Below are 25,895 nucleotides of genomic sequence, written 5' to 3'. Positions count from 1 at the left end.
TGGCTTTGGGAAGGCAGGGAGTAGAAAAGGAAAAAAAAAGGAAAATGGCTGCATCAGAAAGGGGTTAAAGAGTTGTTCGACATTAATTGAAAGTGGCCGACTTGAAACAGTTGGAAACTCCTTTTTACTGTCTGTGTTTACGCATATGACTGACTGCTGCTGGCAATCAATTTTCACATCAGCGACATTTGCACGAACATCACATTTTGTCATCTGTGCAATTTCTGCACACATGACCTCTGAGACCATTGATTGGCAGAAGTAGTCACATGTGTAAATGTAGACTGTCAAAAGGAGAGTCATTCGTTTTTAAACTCTTTCAGTCAGTTGTTTTTCAATTAAAAGAGTTCTACAGGAATTAAGAAAATGAAAATACTTAAATATTACTTTATTATAAATATATTCTGAAATATAATCATTAAGAAGATAAAATGGCTGCTGTCCTATTAGTACACACAAAACCTGCCCTAATCACACAGGACAAGTTACTTCAGAACCCTGAGCCAGAGCTGTATCACCCTCCTCTCCTACTTGTTAGTGATTATAATCTTGATCTTCAGATGAATCTCTGTAGAAATAGAGTTCACAAGGATACATGAAGTACAGAGAGGATGGATAGGACAGACTGTGGTAATGCATACAAGTACTGCTGCTCATCAGCCAGATCTTCACCCTCCTCTTTGTACTTCATGTCTCCTCATGAACTCCATTCCTACAGAAAATCAGCTGAAGATCTTATCTGCTGTATTCAGGATCATAGAGGAAGATAAGTCAGCTCTTTACCTCAGTGTTGTGAAGTAACTGAAGCCATTTTATTTTCCAAGATCATTACTCCCCAGACAAAACCAGCCATTATAACTAATGAAAGGCATTGGTAAATATATTTTTATTTTCTTAATTTCCGTAGAACCCCATTAATGTTGGACAATACCTTTAAATGGATGATATCTAAAGGTACAAATGCATGAAGCAATTATGACATGGTTGTGATGAAGGTGGACTTTGGGCGAGTATCCTTCAGCAGTATGACCTATTATAGTACAACACCCAAAACCCACACAGTATACAGTTTAACACTCCCTCCCAGCCCCACACAGTATACTGTATAGTACAACACCCCCTGCCCCCCACAGTATATATTACAACACCCTCAGCCTTTCATAGTACATAATGTAACAGCCAGGGCCATCTTAGTATATAACACCCCACAGTATGAAAATCTCCCTTACCTTCTATTAACTATTGGTGGCCCAGGTATCTGCCTATTGTGGTAAGAAGCGACTCACTCCTTCCACTTCCCCAGCTATTGTTAGAGCGGTACTACAGCCGCTGCTCACTTATTGTTTGATTGTTGGATGCATTGTGTAGGAAATTTTAGTGGCCAATGATCCGCCACTGCTTATACAATACATAAGAGAAGACCTGTGAGTCCTAAACATGTTCAAGCCCAGTTGTGACTGCTTCCTCTTTAACAGCTATAGATATTCTGCTCTGTAATGTAGAAATGTAAATATGGTGCTTACATAATCAATCTCCTCTTCTTCCTCTTCCTTGTCTTTGCGATTGTTCATCTTGGGGAAAACATCTTTCATTATCTTAGATGCTTTTCCAGATGGGTCATGATATTCTCCGGAGGAGCAAGTTACTTTGCTGGTTGCCCTGTGATTTGTGTGTATTCCAGGATGATCTGGGATATCTGGAGAGCCTTTGTTGTCTAGAGACATAGCCCTCCTGTTTTTTAGGCTGGATGCTCTTCTGGAATGTATTCTCTCCCTATGATCTTCTCCCCGAGAAAGTAAAGATTCATGCTCAGCTGTACATGGTCTTGGCTTTATACTGGGGCGACGTCCTAAACTGTTCCAGCTGGACCTACGACTGCCCCATCCACCAGTTCTGTTCCACTGAGGTGGGCGGGTTCCTGCCTGCAAAGAATAATACCAAGGACGACATGTTTAACCTTTCACTCCAATTAGATTGTGTATGTGATGCATTTTATTTCTTGTTTTTTATTAAATAATTGCTAAACATTGGGAATGTGTATATAAATCTCATTGAAGGGGTATTCTGATTACAATAAGTTATCTCGTATAGGGTATAACTGTTAGATCAGTGGCATCTGGCAGCTGTGACCCCTCCAATCTTGAGAACAGGGTCCTGTGTTTCCCATATGAATAGAGTGATGGTCCATCATGAGTGCTGCCACTTCATTCAACTCTATAGGAATGACAAAGGTAGCCAAACACTGAGCTCCATTATGTCTGCCAGACCCGTAGAGTTTGATTGAAGTAGCTGTAAGCATGGTTGTCCACTGCTCCATTTAAATGATGGATAAGGGAACCCTGTTCTCGTAATCAGAGGACAGACCCCAGCAAGCTATCCTGTGGAAAGAAGATAACTTGTTATAACCAGAATACCTCTTTATAGATAATTATGGGTGTAAGTAGAGAAGAAACAACATTGTTTTAGAAGCCACTATAGTGTTTGAGATTCAATTAGCTCTGGTTTGTCCTTCCTTTAATGTAAGGCTAGGTTAATGTTAGGCTGGTGGCTCGTGTGCGCCACTGTCCCTCTTTCCTGGTCTGGTGTGGTCATCGTTTCACCCTCACTGTGTGCACTGGGACTAATGCTCAGTGAACTTCTTTGCTGAATTGCTACTGTTACGATAATTCTTTCCTTTTGCTCCCCATCCAGCTTCTGACTAGGTAGCTAATCAGGCTTCCTTTTTAGCTGGATTGTGGTCCACCTTCTTGCTTTGAGGTTTTCTAGTAACTAGGTGTGATCTCTTGACTGACTACTCATGTACCATAACATGCCTGACTACAAACCCTGCTCCTTGCTGTTTTCCCAGACCTTGGAATGGCTATCTGTATTATGCACATACTCAGCTTGTCCTGATATTGGAATTGCCATCTGGAATACACACAGGCTCAGCCTGTCCTGATCTTAGACTGTGTTCAGACCACACCTTTTGCCTGATCCCTTGCTGCTTCACACCATGTCTCTGACTCCTGAGGGTCTTCTGCCAACTATACTAGGACTGCTCCAGGAGGTAGCAGCCCGGTTGGTTCCCTGTAGTAAATTCCACATCCCTGTACAATGGTTAAATAGTGACTACCCAGGAACCACCAGGACAGCGCCATTATATTTAGCCCAAAGTCAAACTGGTTAGTTGACACAGTGGGTCCACATCCACTGTCCATTGCAGTTCACTAGCATGGTTTTTTTTAAGTTCCCCTTGACACCTGCCAAAATGTGCAACTTTTTACACACCTGCCACTTTTGTAGTATGGTCCTAGTCTAGCGAAGATTTTAATTTCTGGAAGATAGACAGGCAAAGACGCATGAAATTTACTAAGAGGCCTGCTTCTCTTTGAAATTTGTTGAATCTCACTCCAACACAGTTTAGATTAAAATTTTCAATGTATGTGGCTATAAAGCAACACTCCTTTTACTTAGACTTCACAATTCTTAAAATAAATTTTAGGCTTAAAGAGGTCAATGGGAGAAGTGCTGAGTAAAGGCTTAGTAAAGGCTAGACATGGCATTTGGCAAAGAAAATATAGATACAGATTTCAGCTCTTTAATATAGATATCACTAGAAAATCACAAAGATGGCCACTTACCTGGGATCTCTGGTCGTAGGTCATTCGGCCTAATGACATTACACTACTTTTCCTGCAGTCCATGGCTACAAGCATTTGATCTCTCTGTAGAGAATTCCGGGAAGTGTTCATTACTCCTCCAGTGATTGGCTGGCTTGTTAAAGGGGTGTTTTCAAGGTGTCCATTTGGAGTCATTGGAACAGTGCAAAGTTTTGGATCTACAAACAAATTATAGAATTAATATTTTAATCTAGTAAGATTTACACAAATTACTACAGTATAATGAAAATGGTATAACATGATGTTTAAGATGGTTGTCTACTGAAAAGATGTAAAAATGTATGACAGCAGCAACTTTGTGTGCAAACTCAACACTCATAAGACTTTACCCTAATGATACGGCCACACATTCAGATTTCTTGATGCAATTTTGAAGTCCAAAATCAGGAGTGGAATAGTGAATCATAAATTATCGAAGTGGTCATCTCATGATTAATAATAATCATACATCATATAGTACATGACAATCTCTTTTTAACAAAACTAGAACCAGCCCTCTACTGCACATGGATCCAAAGATCTCCCTATTTATGGCTGGAATTGCTCTGCTAGATTCTCTGCATCCTGGCAGGTCAAGGGATGTGTCCTTTCTTAGGCTGTGTGACCTTCCTGCTGCAGCACTCTCCCTGTAACTGTCAAAGGTGATAACAGTAGATAGGTCTGGTGACAGTTGAAGCATGGAGCTGAGCATGTGTGACCATCTCAGTAGGTGGACGTGCCCATTACTATACAGATTAAACACCAACTTTATAATGAACTACAGAGAATATTTCACAAATGGAGCATTTTTGTAAGAAAATTACAAAACAAACCCCTTTAAGGACTTTTTTAATTCACTATTGGTTTTGTCTACCAAAACTGCATCAAGAAACCTAAAAGCGTGGCTGCACCCTGTTTGTTTTTTACTTCTGTGGGCTTATATAGAGCATAAAAGGTTTGACAAAGGCCATTGAGGTCATAATGTTGCTATAGTCATGTGTTCTGCTGTGCTTCTTATGTGCTATCAGGGGCGGACTGGAAACTTAAAGTGGCCCTGGAAAAAATACAAAAAGTGGCCACGTTTTGTGGTTGGGTCCAAATTGATGGAAGGCAGGGCGAGCAATACTATATTGTGGCACATTATACCACCCGACAGAGCCAAATACCACAGTCCATCACAAAAAACTGCCATCAGCACAAAATACATCCCCAAAAACTGTGCTCAAGCGGCCCCCTGGAAAATTTCCCTGTAAGGTCTATGACCAATCCGACCTGTGTGCTATGAAGCATACAGGCTTGGTGCTTTGCTTATTATTAGGACACTTTGAATATTTAACCAAATGGGTAAGAGTTTACTTTACCTGACCCTGCCTGAATTTCACGATATTTGTCACAGTCTTCCATGTTTGAAGAGCTTCTTTCTTCATCAGAATATGATCTATTGGCATCACCCTGTAAGTAAATAAACTTCAGTTATTCATATTGTAATACCCCAGAGTGGTATTACCATTTCTTCCATGTTTGAAGACAGAGCTTCGTTCTTCATCTGCTACTGTCTTTGATTGTTACCAATAATGTAATCTATGTATTTGTCCCAGGTCCTCCTTCATTGTGCATTTATAATCTTGCTATGAAACAAGCGGATATATGGCGGAGAGATTTTTAGATAGAATGGAACTTATCATTCCATTCTCCCCCTTTTGGGCAGATGTGGGCTAATCCCATTTCCTACCAAGGGAGGGGCAGCAGGAAGTGTCTAGCCAGTCTAAGCCCAGGCAATGTAAGATGCAGACATAACATGATGTAGCAGCTAGAGGAGGCCCCCCGCTGCAGCAGGATTCTCTCCAGAGGAGAGCAGCTCATAGAGCACATTGACTCCTTGCAGATTTACCTACAGAGCGTCATGAGGGGGTCAATAGCCAAAAGCATCCCTCTCCACAGATAGAGAACAGACCAAAAGTCCAGCTGCCAGAATAGAGCCAAGTTTATCATAGCAGAGAGAGAAATCAGAGTACTCAAGTTTGCCTGCCAGTTATGCCAAAACCTGCTGGAACCAAGAGAAAACCTGAATATTGTCTGGATGCAAGTTTACTCAAGTAAAGTTGTTGAACTGACTCAACTATTTCTCCACCTCCACCATTACTCTCCCTTTTATTGCTTCAGAGACTAACCCTGGCGAGGTTTTACAAGCCACACAAAGAAATGAACTGGTTATATAGGGGACATTTTTTTTAAATCAATGGGACACAGTTACTAATGAAAATACTAGTGTTGGGCTAGCATGCTACGCAGCCAATAAACATACAGGTAAGTACTGTCATTCACTGTTGGCTGCTGGCATTACAGTGATTGGCTGTCCGAAACGCATCATCGGGTGCTATATAGCACCCGATTACACGTGTTTGGCTCAGTATTAGTCAGGGAGAGCTGGAGAGCAGAAGGGAGAGATAGTGTAGGGATTGAAATAGCAATATTTTAGTTTTTATACTTGTTATAGACCCAAAAGACCTTTTAAGGACTATTGTGTGTGGCAGCAATATATATTTTTAGCGGAACCTGCGCTAATTGCTAAAACTTGTTAGAGACCCAAAAGTCCTTTTAAGGACTATAGTTGTATTTGGCAGCAATATATATTTTAGCGCAACCTGCGCTAAATAGCTTGCAATTGTTTGGCCGCTGCAGACAGCGACATTGTCTGCGCTACATCTCCTGTGTAACGTGTGCAAAGCCTAAAAATATCTGTGACATCTAGTGTACTTTTTCTGTAGACGGTGCCCACTGCGGACAGTTACATTACCTGCGCTACATCTCCTGTAAAACGTTTGCGTATCCGAAATATCAGTGACATTCAGCCTAATGTTTTTTGCTGATGGTGGCAGCGACATTCCCTGCGCTACATCTCATGTATAATGTTTGCCCATCCTAAATATCTGTGACATTAATTCAGTGTAATTTTTTATTAGGCGGTGGTGGCAGCGACATTACTTGCGCTGTACCTCCTGTTTAACGTGTGCACATCCTAAATATCAGTGGCATTCATTCAGTGTCATTTTTTATTAGGTGGTGGTGTGTCACGATACTAGTGGAATACTGCTGGAATCCAATAGCAGGGACAAGGCCTGAACACAGGAAGCACCAGAGTCTTGAACAGGAGGTAGTAGGATAGAAGGATGAAGCAGAGCCAGGCAGGCGGAGCCGTTACCAGTAGCAACGATGCAGGATTGAAGGATGAAGCAGAGCCAGGCAGGCAGAGCCGTTACCAGTAGCAACGATGCAGGATTGAAGGATGAAGCAGAGCCAAGGTCAGACGAGCAATGGGTCAGGGCAGGCGGCACAAGAACATAGTCAAGCAATCCGGGTCCGCAACAGGAGGTAGCAGGGTAAACCGCAAGGAGGAGGAACAAACCGGAGAGCAAGTTCCAAGCAAGAGGACTGCACAAGCAGGAGCTCAAACACAATAGATAAGCAATTAGTAACAGGCTTGAGAAGTTTAACAGGAAGTGAGAAGTGAAACAGGAAGTAAGATGGTACCCAGCTGAGACAGAATACACCATCTTAACTGATGAAAAACTTGAGGGCAAGACAATCTGAACTAAACAGACATAGCAGGATGATTCCTGACATGGTGACTGTGACATTACTTGTGTTATACCTCCTGTATAGCGTTTGTGCAGCCTAAATATCAGTGACACTAATTCAGTGTAATTTTTTATTAGGCGGTGGTGACAGCAAAATTACTTGTGCTATACCTCCTGTTTAACGTGTGCGTATCCTAAATATCAGTGACATTCATTCAGTGTCATTTTTTATTAGGTGGTGGTGACAGCGACATTATGTCACGGACGTTCCCATGGCAGGTACCAGGAGATCAGAGAGATTGGCAACTCGTGGTTTAATTGAAAAATTTACTGTGGGTCTTATTGTGTCTGTGTTTTGGTGAAGGCCACACCCCTTGCTTCAGATGTTGCTTGTTAGTAAATTACCTTTCCCAAAAGTAGCCGCTTCTCACTCTTGGAGGAGCGGTTTATAGATTTTCTTCCTGCCTTCTAACTAGCTGGTCGGTTGTACACTGTGGTGCTTCTGGAGTTGCCAGTTTTATACTTTCAGATAAATCTTGTCTCTTATTGTTTTGTGTTTGTTTTTCCCTGTTGTTTGTATCTGGGCCCGAGACAGAGACTTCCATTCATCCATCTGAGGAGGAATGGGTTGTCTCTAGTCCTAACCTCATTCCAGGGTATTATACGGATATAAGGGCCTAGGTATCCAGCATATGAATATTCCTACCTTTAAGGTCTATTCATATTGATAGGTCATTAGGGACCGGATTAGTGTTGTTTAGGAGGTGACCTGTTGCTTCCCTTGTTTCCAGGCCCAGTTACTGTTCCCCTTCCCTCCTGTTTTTAGTGTGGAGTTTTTAGTGTGGATTGTGACACATTACTTGCACTATACCTTCTGTTTAACGTGTGCACATCCTAAAAATATCTGTGACATTCTGTGTACTTTATTTGCCCATACACTTACAAAACCTGCGCTACTGTACTTGGCTTATATACCATTTAATATTCGCAAGGCGAGCAGTAAGGGACGGGGACGTGGCCATGCTGCTGATGGTGCACGCAGAGGCAATGGTCCTGGGCGCATTGAAACTGTACCTGCTGCCAGAGCAGAAGAAACACACTCATCCATGATACCTAGCTTTGTGTCTCAGTTTGCAGGGTGGCGCAGGACACCACTCCCGAAGTCAAACCAGTGCAACCAGGTTTTCGGTTGGATTGCAGCAGATAATGCTTCCAGTCGGTTAAGCGCCACCCTGTCTTCCACAAAGTCCAGTCTCAGTAGCCAAGAGTCTGGTCAACAGAATCCTCACCCTGATCCTCCTTCCACCAACCATGGAGAGTCTTAGCAAACAAGTGATTCCACACTGAAAATCTGAGGAGCTGTTTTCATCGCCATTCCTTGATTTGGGACTCTCGCCAAGCCCGCTTGAAGAGGGACATGAGGAGATCTTGTGCCCTGATTCCCAAACTCTGGAGCATCCACAGTCAGAAGAAGATCACAGTGGGGAATGGCAATTAGTGTTTCACGAGGTGGATGATGATGATGAGACACAGTTGCCAATAAGTCAACCGCAATTAGCGCCTCAAGAGGTTCATGATGAGAATGAGGCACAGTTGACAATAACTAAGGATGTTGTTAGGTCAACAAGTCAGCAGGATGACCAGAGTGATGAAGAGGAGGTGCTGGAGACGATTAAATCACTGACCCAACCTGGGAATGTGGCAAGCCGAGCGAGGACAGCAGTACAGAGGGGGAGTTATCCACAGCACCGCCACAGGCTGATAGAGGCAGTGAAGTGGCAAAAGGGAGAAAGTGGGCCACACCAAACAGGCCTGCAACTGTTCCCCGGAGCACCCCCTTGCGGAAATCTCCCTTGCCAAGGGGTAGGTGTTCCACAGTCTGGCGCTTTTTTGAGGAAATTGCAGACAATAAAAAAAATTGTCATTTGCAAGTTGTGCCATACCAAAATGAGCAGGTGCGTGAACATTAGCGACCTCACCACAACCAGCATGATCTGCCACATGGCATCAAAGCACCCTAATAGGTGGACCGAACGCCTGGGTCCACAACCAGTGTCTGCGGGTCACACCACTGCCTCCTCTTCCCCTGTGTTACGTACTGGATAATCCCCTGTCCAAGACGCAGGCCCGGATGCCTCCCGTCATGCAACTGGACCTTCGCAAACATCATCAGCTAGCACATCCACTACTGTGTCCCAGCGCAGCGTACAGATGTCTATACCCCAGGCCTTTGAACGAAAACACAAATACCCAGCCACCCACCCACAGACCATAGCACTAAATGCGCACCTTTCCAAATTGCTGGCCCTGGAAATGTTGCCATTTAGGCTTGTGGACACTGAGACTTTCCAGAGCCTGATGGTGGCGGCTGTCCAGCGGTACTCTGTCCCCAGCCGCCAATATTTTTCACGGTGTGCAATCCCAGCATTACACCAGCATGTGTCCCGTGATATCCCCTGTCCCCTGACCAACGCAGTTATTGGGAAGGTCCACTTATCGACTGACACATGGGCAAGTGCTTTCGGCCAGGGATGCTACACTTCCCTGACGGCAGACTGGGTGAACATTGTGGAGGCTGGGAGCGAGTCATACCCTGGGATGGCACAGGTGCTACCGATGCCAAGGATTGCGGGCCCTACTTCCATCAGGGTTTCCGCCGCTACCTACGTTAGTGGCTGCAACCCCCCCCCTTCTCCTCCTCCTCCTCCACTTCCACCTCTGAATTATCATCTTGCAACACCAGTAAGTCCTTAGCTAGAAGCAGTGTAGCACTGCAGTGGGGAAGCAGAAACAGGCAGTGCTTAAAATGATCTGCTTAGTTGACAGCACACCGCCGCAGAGCTTTGGCAGGGGATAAGGGAGCTATGGCTTTCGCCACTCAACCTACAATCAGGCATGGTTGTGTCTGATAATGGCCATAACTTGGTGGCGGCTTTGGAGCTCGCCAAGCTCGCACACATACCATGCCTAGCCCACATGTTCAACCTAGTGGTTCAGTTGTTTCTCAAAACCTACCCCAATTTGCCTGAGCTACTGGTGAAGGTGAGCCGCATGTGTGCCCATTTCCGTAAGTCATCGACAGCTTCCACCGGTCTAGCAACGCTGCAGCAGCGCTTGCCATTGCCAGCTCACCGACTGTTATGCAACGTGAGCACGCGTTGGAACTCCACGTTCCACATGTTGGCCAGGCTTTGTGAGCAGCAGAGAGCAGTAGTGGAATACCAGCTGCAACATGGTCGTCGCCTTTCCAGTCAGCTGCTTCTTTTCACAAGTGACGAGTGGGCATTGATGTCTGACCTCAGTGAGGTTTAATGCAACTTTGAGGAATCAACACAGATGGTGAGCGGCGATAACGCTACTATCAGCATAACCATCCCACTTCTGTGTCTACTCAAACAGTTGCTGCTCACAATTATGGCAGACGCTTTGCATGTGGAAGAGGTAGAAATGGGGGAAGACAGTACACAGGGTGATAGCCAGACCACCCTCAGTTCGTCTTCTCAGCGCAAATTGGATGATGATGATGATGAGGAGGAGAAGCAGGAGATGGTTGCCTCCGCTACAGAGTGCAGTACGCATGGGAGTTTTATTCCATCTGTTCAGCATGGATGGGTAGAAGAGGCGGAAGAGGATGAGGAGATTGAGAGTTATCCTCCTGATGAAGACAGTGAAGTTTTGTCTGTTGGGACTCTGGGACACATGGCTGACTTTATGTTAGGCTGCCTTTTCCATGACCCTCGCGTTGTACGCATTTTGGCCAACACCGATTACTGGTTGTTCACCCATCTAGACCCCCGCTACAAAGAGTACTTCTCATCTCTAATTCCTGTGGTGGAGAGGACGAGCAAAATGGTGCAATACTAGAAGGTCCTTGTGGAAAAATTGCTCCAAAAATTTCCAGCTGACAATGCTGGCTGCAGAGTACGTAGTTCCTTGGCCAATCGAGGAGGGGAGATGAGGAGAACACACAGCAGTTTCAACAGAGGCAGGGCAACACTCTACAAGGCTTGGGACAGTTTTATGACACCCCACCAGCACCCTCAACCTGATGCATGGCCTAGTGTCACAAGGAGGGAAAATTTTTGGAAGAGGGCGAAGGAGTACGTAGCCTTACAACTTGTGTGCCTTACAACTATTGGTTGTCCAAGCTGGACACGTGGAACAAACTGGCACTCTATGCCTCTATTGAGGTGCTGACCTGCCCCGCTGCCAGCGTTTTGTCAGAGCGTGTATTTAGTGCTGCTGGCGGCATAATAACTGATAAGCGCATCAGCCTGTCAACTGAAAATGCTGACTGGTTGACTTATAAAAATGAAGAAGGCCTGGATTGCCCCTGACTTCTCTACTCCACCAGAGGAAAGCGGCTGAACATAAAGGCACTCTAAATGTGGCTTTTATGGTGTATTGAATACACTATATTCCCATGCACCCCTTCCACCACTAAAGAGTATATGGTTCAATCTCGCTTTTCTCATCCTCCTCCTCCTCCTTCATAATATCAACATGCTTATTAGGCTGCCCTCGCTCCTAATGTTTTAGCAGGTCAGCTCAGCAGCGGGCCCTTACCCATAATGTTTTAGAGGGTCACCAGCAGGCCCTCAACCATAATGTTTTGAATAGCCAGCTCAGCAGCAGACCCTCACCCCTAAAGTTTTAGATGGTCAGCTCGGCTGCAGGCCCTCATGCACATTTTCTTTTTTGATGGTCAGCTCGGCAGCAGGCCCTCGTTCACAAGATTTTTAGTTGGTCAGCTTGGCAGCAGGCCCTCACCCCTAATGTTTTAGATGGTCAGATAAGCAGCAGGCCCTCGCCCTTAATGTTTTAGAGGGTCACCAACAGGCCCTTGCTCCTAATATTTTTGAGGGTCAACAGCAGGCCATCAATCATAATTTTTAAAGGGTGTGTATGATGCCCTTCTTTATGTGTAATAAATGATGTATTGCAGTGCCGGTTCCTTGTCATTTTTGCCACCCCTTTCCCTTAGTGCATAGGCTTTATGAGTGTAGGAGTCCCACTACCTGAACAATTGTACCACAATGTCAATGAGGCCCTCCATTATGTGATATACAGGTTGTATCGGAGTGCCTCTTCCTTGCAATTTTTGGCAGCACTTGCACTTTATATACAAGTAAATATACAGGAAAGAATGTTTCCTAACAATGTTTCCTCTAAAATCGATTTTATCTTCGGTTTGGTGCATATTATTGTCAGTCTGTAAAAGTGGCGTACTACTCGGACAACATCGTTCCCATCAGCGACCTAGGAGTCCAAGATGCATCCAGACATCCTCCCCATGCTGTTCCCGAACCATTTCAGTGGTGTTTCCATCAATTTATGACCTTTTCCTATGAACCAGACACCCTCCCCTCTTCAGAGCAGGGGGTGCATTGTGCTCCACCCAAGCATCCTGAGGTGTTCTACTCGAGCACCTGAGCACTTTGGGGCTCGACCAACACTAGAAAATATACTATAATTCTGGCCTATATTTAATGCGTCAAACTTGGTATACGTTTTAGACACTTTTAACAGAGTAGTTTAGTGGAAAGTGGCATAGCTTAAACGGAATTTGTCACCATTCTATGGTGTCCTATCTAAGGGTAGCATAACCTAGTGGCAGATCCCCTTAGCAAAATGCTGGGTCACTTTCTTTAATTTTCCCAGCTGTTTTGTTAAAACCTTGTATTGAAGATCTCCTGCGCATACTGATGCGATGAGTCCTGAATATTAATGAGCTCCTGGCTCTCCACCAATGGCTGATTTCAGTTGGAGAAAAATCAGTGGCTAGGTTGGGTTGGGCTAGGGGAGGACTCATCAGTATGTGCTGGAGCTGTTCAGTACAAGACTTTAACAAAACAGCAGGGGTAATTAAAGAAACTGAATGGATCTGTCACTCACTAACATATGCTGCCCTTAGTTTGGATACCATAAAACTATAAACAGATTCCCTTTAAAGGGAACCTGTTACCTCAAAAACGCATATAAAACCGCCAGCATTACCTTATAGTAGCCCCCAGTCTGTTATTAATCATGTGTCTGATCCGGTATTCTGATGCTCTATACATGACAAAAACAATGTTTTAAGCGCCATCATCTCTATCTTGCCGGTCAGCCTGAAGTCAAGGGAGCAGCAGCCTACTTGCTTCAAGTCAAGTTAAGCACCCCCCTAGCTGTCCCCTCTTGTGTATGACTGACATCCTGTAGTGCGGCCTGGGATCGCGTTAGTCTCGCGCATGTGCGGTGCGCTCCTTGTTACTGCCCGATCCCGTCTCCGGCTCCCGCAGTTAGCCGGGTTTCATCAGCACACCACAGGTTCCCTTTAAGAGATGACAAGGTGTGTCTAAATATTGGTGCAAAGCAAGCTTGTTCAAAGTTTGTCATACAGCCTGGCCAATGTTAGGCACGCCTTTAGACTGGCTGGTCTAAGAGGGTAATGTATTGTGATGGTAATTTCTGAAGTCATTTTTTGACCGTCTGCTGTTTGAGTAATTTTTTTCTGCCATGTTTATCAAATGCCACAGGGCAGTTCATTATTTTCACACAATCGGAAACAGGGGCATTTTGTGCAAAAGTTTCTAGGCTGTAGTAAGCCAGGTGATAAATTTGTCGCAAATTATGCCATATCAACTTTACAGCAGAAAGAGACAACAGCACCTGGTACAGTGGCTGACTGATGCTTAGCGGATCATGCTAACATGTTTTTTTTTAAGTTTTAAAGTATATAAAAATCAAAAACAAATAAAAAATCTAATCACACCCCTTTGTGTATTTGAAATTTTAAAATAAATAAGCAAACAAAAAAAAAATTGTATTGCTGCCTCCAAAAATGTCTGAACTATTAAAATATAAAAGCAGTTATCCTATTTGATGAACTGCTTCATTGGAAAAAAATCTAAATGGCAGAAATTGCCCTTTCTTGATCACTGTGAATCCCCCCCAAAATATAATAAAAGCAGTCAAAAGTTCATACATATTCCTACATGGTATCAATAAAAACTACTAGTTCGCGCCTCAAAAACGAGCCCTTAGGCCTCATGCACACGAACGTATTTTCTTTCCGTGTCCATTCCGTTTTTTTTGCGGGCCGTATACAGAAACATTCATTTCAATGGGTCCGCAAAAAAGAAAGTTACTCCATGTGCATTCCATTTCCGTATGTCTGTATTTCCGTTCCGCAAAAAAAAATAACATGTCCTATTATTGGACGCATTACGGACAAGGATAGGACTGTTCTATTAGGGGCCAGCTGTTCTGTCCCGCAAAATATGGAATGCACACGAATGTCATCCGCTTTTATTGCGGATTCGTTTTTTGCGGACTGCTAAATATATATGGTCATGTGCATGAGGCCTCAGGCTGAGTTCACATCACATGTTTTTGCCATCAGTTTAAATATACTTTGGTAAAAACAGGGATACAAAAGCATAGCACACCATGCTTTTCCATTCTTCAGAGTTTGTTAAAAAAAATTATGCGTTAACGTATACTTTTTTTTACAATGGAACTCTATGCCACTGTATACATTACACAGCTCTATAGACAGAAATATAAAAAAGTTATGGATGTCAGAATATGGCAATGCAAAGACATTTTTTTTAAGTTTACGCTGTATAAATATTAGATAGGATTTGTAAAACTTCCCCAATGCTCTTTACAGTCTGTAAATAATTTATAGTCTTATTAAAGGCTATTGTTTAACAGCGATATAATCTACATATAAACTTGTGCAAGTTCACAAATACATAATATTTCTTATTTTGTAGCGATCCATATTGCAGCCATTTTTGCAGTTAATTATCATGCATACCGCTGGAACTACCACCTTAGCAGTCGCTATGGGACCCATAGTGGCAGAGGAGTCCAGGCTGTCAGGTCTGAGCCTCTCCTGCCAATACACACCACAGTAGTGAATCAGATCGGTGGGGGTCAGACACTTGGCACCCATGCCAAACAGCTGTTTGGAGGCTCAAACACGCTTACCTGTACTCTATATCCCTTGTAGAGGTGGTGCAGTATAATACATTTATAGCTGTTTGATCCCTTCACTTGAAGAGGGTGCAGCGCTCTCCCATCAAAAAGCTGATTAGGGGATGTCAGACCTATATCAGTTATTATTATTATTGACTTATCTACCATGAAACAACACCCTTAACTCCCTGCGATCATGTTCAGCAAATCTAAAAGGTGGCGTTCAATTTCCCTGCACCACCACATGGAAAACAGAGCCTTCGTCAGAATTACTGATATCCTTACATTTGGCCATTTTTCTGCTTCCAACATATTAACGTCTACAACTGATTGTTCACTTGGTGCATATTTTACAGGATGGACCTGATTTTAAAGGTATTTATATTTGTATGGTTTTTCTATAAGGTTTAATAAAATTACATTCAAAATGTTCAGATAAACCTATTGGGCCTGCCCACTCTTTTATAGTATAATTAGGGGGCAAAGTCACTCCTACGATGGGTGCCGCAACCGGGTAGGATGAAGACTGTTATAAACTGAATAAAGTAAAATGATAATGACTCTTGAGTACCAAGCAGCACTGTGAGTGAAAAACTTGACCCTTCATACACCAGGAGATTCTTGTGTGGCACATACTGATAAGGTCATTTTAATATTTTCCACTTAAGCAATTGTGGCCAAGATTTGCTACAAACGCCGGTGGGAAAAGAGACTGAGCTATTCCCACATAACATATGGTTGAAACTAATTATAATTAGAGCCTTGTAATTGCTGGCTATTTAAACATTAAATCCTTCTAATGCACATTAATATTCGTGTATGCAGCTGTGCCATCAAGCTTGACTTATATCACTGGAACAACCTGGACACTTGTGAAATGTGCTTAATTAACAATTAGGCCATTTGCCACTAATTTATATATAAAATACATGTATACAGAGACACATGCAAACACAAGAAGCACGAATAAATGTAAACTGCATCACTGCTATACTTATTCTATGAAAATTAAAAGCTTTTTGCACACATTTTTTTTAATCAAAATTGTGTTGGGCCCATCTACCAGAGATATAGTGGCTTCTAACAGATGGAACCTACACCAATAGACTTGCCTCTCATGGACTTTCGGCCTACAAATTTTCAGGGCAATATAGAATCCAGCTATTTAACATTCTGATTAAAAGCCCTAGGCAGTGTACTGCTTCTTGTAGTCCTTGTTTTCTCTTGCCTCCATATTGTTTGCAGGTACTGGTCTAACTTTGTTTTTTTTTGCCTTGTCCATGTGGTAGAGTAGCTGCCCCTCTTGGACCATGCACTATCGCCCATCGCCCCAGGAATTTTAATCAGAGTCTGAAATAGCTGGATTCTTCATTGTCCTGAAATTTTGTAGGCCAAAGCCCAAGAGTAACGAGTTTGCTAGTGTAGGTCCCATCTGTTAGAAGCCACCTTGTTGCTGGTAGATGGGCACAACACAAAAATGTGCGCAAACAGCTTCTAAATTCCATATAGTAAGTATAGCAGTGATGCAGTTTACATTTATTCAGTGTACATTCATGGAAGCGTGCTGCTACTTGTAGTCCTTGTTTGTTTATAGATAGATAGATAGATATTGCACAGCGAGTAAGACTAGATAAGGAAAGAATATGCAGAAAACTGTAGTGTTCGTTCTTCTGTATCTTGGTCCTGGAATGTTAAGCTCTTTCTTTTCTGAATAATATGTTAGATACTTGAGCCTGCCATGTACAAATAAGTTGACATTAAGACCGCTAACTACAATGGCAGAGCTATAAAATAAACTAGCATTGCCATTCTGATTGCAACAATACCTGAACATCTGATCTCCCTATTTACGTCATGGCTGCATCTTGAGAACCATGACCTTGCAATCAGCATCACAATAGCAATCTGAGCCCAATCTGAATCCTAGGAGATGGCCCAGTGGAATGGAACACAAACGTTGAATGATGAATAAATATATTCATTATGTATGGGAATTTAGGATAAAATAAATAGTCTCAGTTAAGCTGCTTTGAATTAGCATAAGATATACAAATGGCATATTTTAAGGAACAAGGCGAGTAGTCCTTAAAATAGTAATGCTCACTGTTTACAGATCATTTAGCAGTGATCCCTGTAAACCACATTGGAAATTAATATGCTTGTTTGGTCAAGAAGTTCTTACATGCTGTCAAATAAAATTTTCTATTGATATGGTTCAAATGCATAATCAACTCTCTGCAGATTTGATACTCTTCAAAGGGATTTTCCAGGTATAAAATAGTCTTGGGGGGAGGGGGGTAAGCACACTGTACTCCTGAGTCCTCTATGAACCTCCCCCAGCACATCAGTCACCTTGCAAGGGGATGGGGGGATATGATTTGTGGCATCAGCAGCAAGGAGTTATCCAACCCCTATAATGCCCCCCAAAATGCCTGGGCACCTTACCTCATTCCCTGGCACCCGCATTGCTCCTGATGCCCGCACAGCCACCACTGTCTCCCTCCCATCATGGAGATGAAAACATCCAGCGACATGGGGGGGGCAGTCAATAGCAGGCCACGATGGGAACGAGCCTCCCTAGCATCGCGGGTGACGCTAGGGAGGCTCACTTCCGACATGGACTACTATTGGCTGCACCCCCCATTGGGCATAAGTATTCTCTGTATGTAGTGCCTGGGCTTTTGGGGGACATAATAAGGGTTAGATAGCCCCTTTACCCTTAGGATACCTGAGTTTTTTTTTAAGTTAGGGGGCCCAATTCAGATTCTTGCTATGGGGCCCAGTGATTTATATGTATGCCCCTGGTTTCTAGTATTAATTAATGTTGAGAGCATCAGATCACTATGTAACTGGCTGACAGCCATGAGAAGGGGTCGGGCAGCTCCCTGGGCATTGGCCCAAAGAGAAATTTCCCTGTAGAGTTTATGGCCAGCCTGCCCCAGATGATGTATCCTCAGTATAAGTCATCAATATCAGATCAGTGAGAGTCTGACTCCAGGCACTGACCCGGTCAACTGTTCAAGGAGTTGTGACCAATAAACATGACATTACTAGCCTAGTAAGAGGCTGTAGTACTGCAGCTTCTTTGTAGGCCAGTGATGTCACAATCATCAGTCACATTACCTATGTGCAGCTTAGTCCCATTCAACTAATTGGGCCTGGGCTGCAATACCAAGCATAGCCATTACACAATGTACAGTATGGAGCTGTGGTTGGTATGCTGTCAGGAGATTGAATCGGCTGAGTGCTGCAACCCTTTCAAGCAGCCTGAACCCAACTGGTAGGTCAAAAACATTGTACTCCTGGAAAACCACTTTAAGGAATGTTACAAACATGTTCAAAATGGTCCCAACCTCCAATGTCACACTTGGTGCATATTAAAAAACAAATATTATATACTTTTACTGTACCTCTGCTTGGAAACCTTCAACCAAAATAGCAACCAGTAGATTGAAGAGTACATAGTTCCCAAAAGTCATCAAGGCCACAAAGTAGAGAGCAGCCCATGGAGATGTACTGGCCATACCATTGTACAACACCACGTTCCAGTCTTCCTGTGTCAAGATCTGAGGGAAATTCAAAAGATAATACAATATATTTAAAGATAGATACAAGTGCAATAAAATCATATTATGCTCACACTATGCAAGTTTAACCAGGTACAGAATGTAACTTTCATTACCTTTACTCTTACTTCAACATACCCTGAGATATTTGTTGGGCGCGTTCACAGCTTTGAAAAATACATGATTTCATAATGCTATGTCATAAGATGTCTATACTGTTTGTGGCTATGTGTGGCCACCCAGTGGTTGTGATATGAATTTCAGCCTGTAAAGGGTTTTGCTAATATGTTGCAATATGTTTCATTAACAAAACAATGGCTGATCTTAGGGAGCCCAACTACAAAAAACACTGTGGAGCCTCATCTAAGAGTCTCAATGCAGCAACTTAAAGTGCAAAGCTCCCTGGGAAACAGTAATGTGCAAAATAACTGTGGAGCCCCAGTTATGGGTCTCCTACTCAGTGAAAGCCAGATATCCCTCAAGGGAAGGAAAACCAAGCAAAGGGGTGTCCCCATTATATAGATCACCAGATCCACCATATTAAGTGGCCCCTTACAAAATTAAGGGTGGATAAAGTGATTTTCTCAGTAAAATGGGAACTTTCTAAGGAACATAGCTAATTTTAACAGTGTAGTGCCACACCACGTCATGTGCTGGGTATTGCAGCCCAGCTCTATTAAAACCAATGTGTGTCACTTTTTTTTGGGGGGGGGGGGGGGGGGACTGTCATTTTTTTTTAACCCAAATCCATTTAAAGCTGGAAAAGCTGTGCATTGCAAGACGCACCAGCAACAATATAAAAGTTTGATATCCAGCAGAAAACTTGATTATACAGCTTTTATAACTTAGGGCTGGAGCCTTGTTCTTCTTGCCTGGAACTGAGCTGCTGATTTGCCTGCACAGCTATCTACAAGAAAAGATAAACAGCTGCTAGATACCTCCAGGTGAAAAGAATATAAAATCCAGCATGGCAAACATTACAATTTCACACAAGCGTATTCAGTGCAAGAAATATGCTGTATGTCAGAGGTATTTCTTGCCCTGAATGCTGCTCCTATGAGATTCTGGACCCACAGAATCATAATGATTTATAATGTTGTGTGTTCCTGCTCAACTCTAATGAACTGTATTGACTGCATTATATGAGTTCAATTCATTAAGTCCTCTTGCACACGAATGTTGTGCATCCGTTCCGTACATTGGGGATCGCTATTTGCGGTCCCCAATGCACAGGCAACGTCCATGTGGCGGCCGGAACGGATCGAGACCCATTCAACTTGTATGGGTCCGTGATCCGTCCGCACTGCAGAAAAATACAAGTTACATTTTTTCGCGATGCGGAGGCACGAACAGGAATACCACGTCCGTAGTGCTTCTGTGGGGTCCCAACCCGTGCTTCTGTTCCGCATCTCCGTGATTGCGGATGCATTCAAGTGAATGGGTCCGCATCCGTGATGCGGAGTGCACACGGGCCGGTGCTCATGTATTGCGGACCCACCGTATGCGGGCCGCAATACAGCCACGGCACACAACGTTCCTGTGCAAGAGGCGCCTAAAGCTGAGATCAGGCAGGAACACACAGCACTAAATGAATTGCTAGGTCCATATCATAGGAGCAGCATTCAAGACAGGAAATATCTCTGACACACGGAGCGCATTTCTCGGACTATATACGCTTGTGAGAATTGGTAATGTTTGCCATGTTGGATTTTATATTCTTCTCACTCAGAGGTATCTAGCAGCTGCTTATCCCCTTTCTTAGAGTAGATGAATATTCAAGGTGACCCCTAAATTTCTTGTAGAAACAGTAGTTGTGCAGGCACTGAATTAATATTTGTGTGAAATTGTCCATCAGTGGGCAGTTTTGATGCCTCTATACTGTACATATTGGACTAGTTCCTGTTGATAAATCGTTGGGATTTGGTAACGATAATGCAACATCCAACTGAAGTAACCAAGATTATATGAGGGTAGGGCATCTATCAACCTTGATTTGTTTCTGAATTCAATTCAATATCATTAAAAACCATGTTACACAACTGCACTGCCCAACCGTGAACACAGCTCAGAGTAGTCATGTAGGATGTTTTGTAGATGTTATTAATTACTAATCAGTCTAGGAACCTTGTAGATCTATGGACCCAACATGCGCACTGATCAGTGTCTGTACTTTTTATTGACTTCTATCAACAGCCAATATGCTGCAGGCCATACATTTGGCAACACAATGCACTCTAGACAATATAATAGATGGACAGTCCAGGTGAGCCATAGTTCTTAGCAGTCAGAGACAGATCTGCCCCCAGTTGAGGGTACTACCCAAATATGGCACATGGAGAGGGAGTTGCCTTCATTTGTGGTCACTAATTATTTTCGTAAATTGACAAATATTTTCCTTATATTGGCCTGTACTGTTCCTCCCTGGTAGGCTGTGGGCATCTGACAACCTCTCTCAGGGTGCACTCCACCATTTGGGCAAACTCTTTACACCCTCCTTTTCATTCCTGCACTGCCTAAATGCCCAATATGCTGAAATATTACTTTTCTGTTATATTTTCTCTCATGATGCAGATAGACATCTGGAAGCTTGGATAAATTCCCAGGGACCGTATGCCAAATTCTTATCTATCCAAATTAACTCCACATGCATAAAACAAATATATTATTTGATGGACTGCTTCACTAATGAGTGTTTATTGAATACAATTCAGGAAAAAAGTTACATTTGTGAAAGTGTTTAAAGAGGTTTAGAAACATAATGGGCTGCTTTGTGAATTAGTGCCATTCCTGTCCATAAGCCGTCTGTGGTATTCAAGTGATTGCAGTACTAGGCACAATCTAGACCCGGACCATAGAGACACATAGACACTTTTTGCAGAACAGATTTATTTTGCAGTGGAATTACGATGCAGTCCAAATCAACACTTTCACTTGCAAGCAATCTTGTGGACTGCAGTTATCACCTAATTCCCATCTCGTCCTACGGCAGCACAGAATGGGGTTAACTTCGTTCTCATCCGATCCCCGGACCGCCCACCTAGATAAAAGGTACAGATTAAAATAATTAACTCATTATCAGTGACCAATAAAAGGCTACCTCCTCAGAACCTCCTTGTGTTTTTTTATTGTCCTCATCGGAAGGATGAAGCCCACCTATGATCCTCGTTGGAGATGGCCGTTTGTACCTGGTTCTCCCAGGTCAAGGCCAGAGAGTGTTCCTGCAGCCATGTATGTTTCCTGGCTTCACTCTCGTCCCGCTTACCTCCCCCTGCGTTCTCCAGCGTCCGGCCATTGCGTTGGTTGAGGATCGCTGTGCCGCTGTAGCAGAGGAGAGTGACTTCCGGTTTTCCTCCTGGAACGCATCGTGGAACGCAGACGCGATGCGTCTGACGTCATAGGTACGCGCCCCTGCTCCTTGGGCGCCAAATTCAAAATTCTGAGTATAAAAAGCGGGTTTTTGCAGAGCTCAGTTGCCCTGGTCCTTAGGCAGCTGAGCTCTAGCGGTTTTAAGGTATTGCCTGTCCTATTGCCAGGCACTTAACCCCCTGACTGCCTTGTACTCTGCTTGAGTGACTTATGCCTCCTTCTTCTGTTTTCCTAGATGTCCTCTAAATCCAGCAAGAGGGCTCGCAAGAGCAGACACAGATTGTGTCAGGGTTGTGAACAGCCTCTCCCTGATGACTTCCTGCTGGATCTCTGCCTCAGGTGTTTCCAGGACACACAGGAACCTGTACCTGTAAAGAAGAAACAGAGAACTGAATCTGCACGCTGCATCTCCTGTTTACAGCCACTTCTGGGGGATCATACCTCTAACATCTGTGAGCAATGCTCCCATCCAGGTGAAGCGTCGGATGACGACACTGCCGAAATGATGTCCCTATTTAAGGCCTTCCTTAAACAAACTAAGTCTAAGAAGTCGTCAAAAAAGAGGAGACGTCAGTCTCCGTCTTCTTCCTCAGTGGATTCAAGATCAGAAGGCGAGATCTCCTCTAGTTCTGAGGCTCCTGTTTTGGAAGATAACTTTCTTTTCAACAAGTCTGATACGAATCATCTAATCAAAGAAGTGAAAGGTATCATGGAGACCAGTAAAGAAAAGGCCAGTAGCCATGATGAAGATAATCTCTTCTACTTCCCGAAGAAGAAGGCGTCTGTGTTTCCAGGTCACCCTGTTCTGGATGCGGTGATGCGTAAGGAGTGGGAACATCCGGTGGCAAGGTTGAACCTAGGCTCCAGATTCAGAGCAGTGTATAAGACGGATCCGGCAGAATCCTCAAGCTGGGAAGGCCCTGCTAGGGTAGACCCGGCGGTGGCGAGGTTAGCCAAGAAATCCTTTTTTCCATCTGACGACTCGGCCTTGTTGAAAGACCTCATGGAGAGGAATGCGGACGGCCTCCTCAAGAGGTCGCACACCTACCTTGCATCCCTTAATAAAGCTGCCATGGCATCAGTCCCAGTGGCTCGGGCCCTCAGAGTATGGTTAAGCCATCTTGGTAGGGACATTGAAGACGGTGTCTCCAGAGAGGAACTCCTGAAACAGATACCTAACCTGAAACTGGCAGCAGAGTTCCTCTGTGATTTCCCAGTGGATACGATAAGGTTTACGGCGAAGAATATGGCTCTCACCAACTCCATACGAAGATCGCTCTGGTTGAAACTCTGGTCTGGGGATCCATCTTCGAAGAACAATTTATGTTCCCTCCCTTTTGAGCCAGGAGAATTGTTCGGGTCTCACCTGAATAAACTATTAGAAGCAAATATGGAGGATAAAGTATTGAATTTTCCTCACACCAAACGGAAGGAGAAACCCAGGAGTTTTCGTTCCTACAGACAGGATCCCAGAAGATCAGGATTTAGAGGTCGCTCAAACCGAGGAAGACCTGACCGTAGAACTTGGGGTTCCTCGGAGAAAACTAAGAAGAAGACGGAGGAGAATAGGCCTCAGAAACAGGAATTCTGACGCCAGAATTGTAGGAGTAGGAGGTCGTTTATCCCGTTTCTACCAGAGCTGGCTCCGAATTACATCAGACAGCTGGGCGCTGGACATTATTCGAAATGGCTACAGTCTGGAGTTCCATCACGCACCAAGGGACAGGTTCACTATAAACAAACCGAGAGACCCTCAGATCTTCCTTTTGTTAAGGGAGTTCATAGAAAAAGGAGCCTTGGAGCCAGTTCCAGACGATTCAAAGGACTCTGGGATCTACTCCAGAATTTTTTGCGTTCCCAAAGGAAATGGGAAGAGTCGACTAATTATAGACCTGCGCTACTTAAACCGTCATCTAAAAAAGATCCATTTCAAGATGGAGACTATAAGGTCCATTACTGCTGTCCTCAGAAAGAACCTATTCATGGCTTCTTTAGATCTCAAAGACGCCTACTTGCATATTCAGATAAACCCACAGTCAAGAAGATTCCTGAGAGTTGCCATCAAGAGAGGTGGAACCATTCTGCGGTACCAGTTCAGAGCTCTTCCTTTCGGGTTATGTTCAGCCCCGAGGATATTCACGAAGATAGCGGTACTCATTGCAGTAGAACTTCGCCTCAGGGGGATTAAGATCTTCCCATACTTAGACGACTGGTTGCTGGTGGCCGGTACGGAGAAGCTTCTGCATCAACATCCTGAGCAGACAGTGGGCCTCCTACAATCTGTAGGTTTCCTGATAAATTGGGAGAAATCGGATACGGTCCCAGCAACATCCAAAATCTTCCTGGGGTTTCTAGTAGACACTGTCACCATGAAGCTCTATCTTCCTATGCCAAAGGTGGAAGCATTGAAGAAGGAGATGAGAACCCTGATGTCCCTCCACTCCCCTTCAGTACGAAGGGTTATGAAGACTCTGGGTCATATGACATCAGTTTCAGAGGCTGTCCCTTGGGCGAGTATCCACAGCAGGGATCTCCAGTTGAATATGCTACGGGCTTGGCGACTCTCCAGACTCAGATTAGACGCCAGGATAAGGCTGGAACCAGCGACAATTCGGTCCCTCAGATGGTGGTTACGCACGGAGAACTTAGTCAGAGGAAAGAACTTCCGGTTCCTGTCTCCAGTCACCATTACTACGGATGCCTCCGGTCAAGGATGGGGAGCCCATCTTCTGGACAAGTGGACACAGGGCCTCTGGTCGCACGAGGACAGGGGGAAGTCTTCAAACTACAAAGAGCTGAAGGCAGTTCTTTTGGCTCTTCGCCACTTCAAGGCCGATATTTTGGAGAAATCAGTTCTGATCCGTTCGGACAACTTGACTACCGTATTCTACCTGAACAAACAGGGAGGTACGAGGAGCGGACTTCTTCTGGAGCTGTGCAAGACTATCTTCAGCTGGGCGGAATCACACCTGCTGGAACTAAGAGCAGCGCATATCAGGGGCTGCTGCAATATGCAAGCGGATCGTCTGAGCAGGAAGATGGTGAACCAAGCCGAATGGGAGCTCAATCAGTCCGTTTTTCACCAGATTACGGAGAAGTGGGGCTCTCCTGCTTGGGATCTAATGGCAACAGCGGAGAACAGGAAATTGAGCCAGTTTTGTTCACTGAACAGCTTCGACAATCCAACAGTGGTGGATGCCTTCTCCATGAGCTGGGAACGCCTGTTCATCTATATATTTCCCCCGATACCTCTCATCCCTAGGGTTCTTCGGAAGATAGCAGAGGAGAAGCCTCAGGCCATTGTGATCGCACCTTTCTGGCCAAGAAGGTCGTGGTTTCCCCTTCTACTTCACCTGTTCAGGGGGAACTTCTGGAGACTTCCCCTGCGGCCGGATCTCCTGCTACAGGTCAACCTGTATCATCAGAATCTGCAGCATCTACACCTTACGGCCTGGAGGCTGAAAGAAGCAGACTGGAGAGAAGGGGCTTGTCACAATCGGTGATTGACACCCTGCTGGCATCTAGGAAGGACTCTACCAACAGGAAATACGCTAAAGTTTGGCGAAAATTTCTATCCTGGATGTCGCAGAACGGCCATGAGACCATCAATATTTCTTCCATCTTGCAGTTCCTCCAAGACGGGTTCCAGAAAGGGCTCAAGCCGAATACATTAAGATCCCATATGACGGCAATAAACTTGGTAACGGAGAATAAATTCCTTCATCATCCCTTGATATTCCGTTTTTTTAAGGCGATCAAGAGGCTCAAACCTGTTCATA

General features: G+C 44.1%; 1 protein-coding gene across 1 annotated transcript in view; it reads right to left on the bottom strand.

Annotated features, from left to right (window-relative positions):
• Window positions 1–25,895, bottom strand: part of CACNA1I (calcium voltage-gated channel subunit alpha1 I) — a 917,463-nt gene that overhangs the window by 180,180 nt on the left and 711,388 nt on the right. The window contains exons 13-16 of the mRNA XM_044301221.1: window positions 18,595–18,750; window positions 5,003–5,093; window positions 3,624–3,820; window positions 1,524–1,922 (exon numbers count right to left, since the gene is read on the bottom strand). Coding sequence (XP_044157156.1) covers window positions 1,524–1,922; window positions 3,624–3,820; window positions 5,003–5,093; window positions 18,595–18,750 — 843 coding nt within the window. The remainder of the gene's footprint in view (window positions 1–1,523; window positions 1,923–3,623; window positions 3,821–5,002; window positions 5,094–18,594; window positions 18,751–25,895) is intronic.

The sequence above is a fragment of the Bufo gargarizans genome, chromosome 7 (genome assembly GCF_014858855.1).
Source record: "Bufo gargarizans isolate SCDJY-AF-19 chromosome 7, ASM1485885v1, whole genome shotgun sequence".
Classification (NCBI taxonomy): Eukaryota; Metazoa; Chordata; class Amphibia; order Anura; family Bufonidae; genus Bufo; species Bufo gargarizans.
Note: the sequence above shows the minus strand (reverse complement) of the source record. Positions and strands in the feature narration are given on the sequence as shown.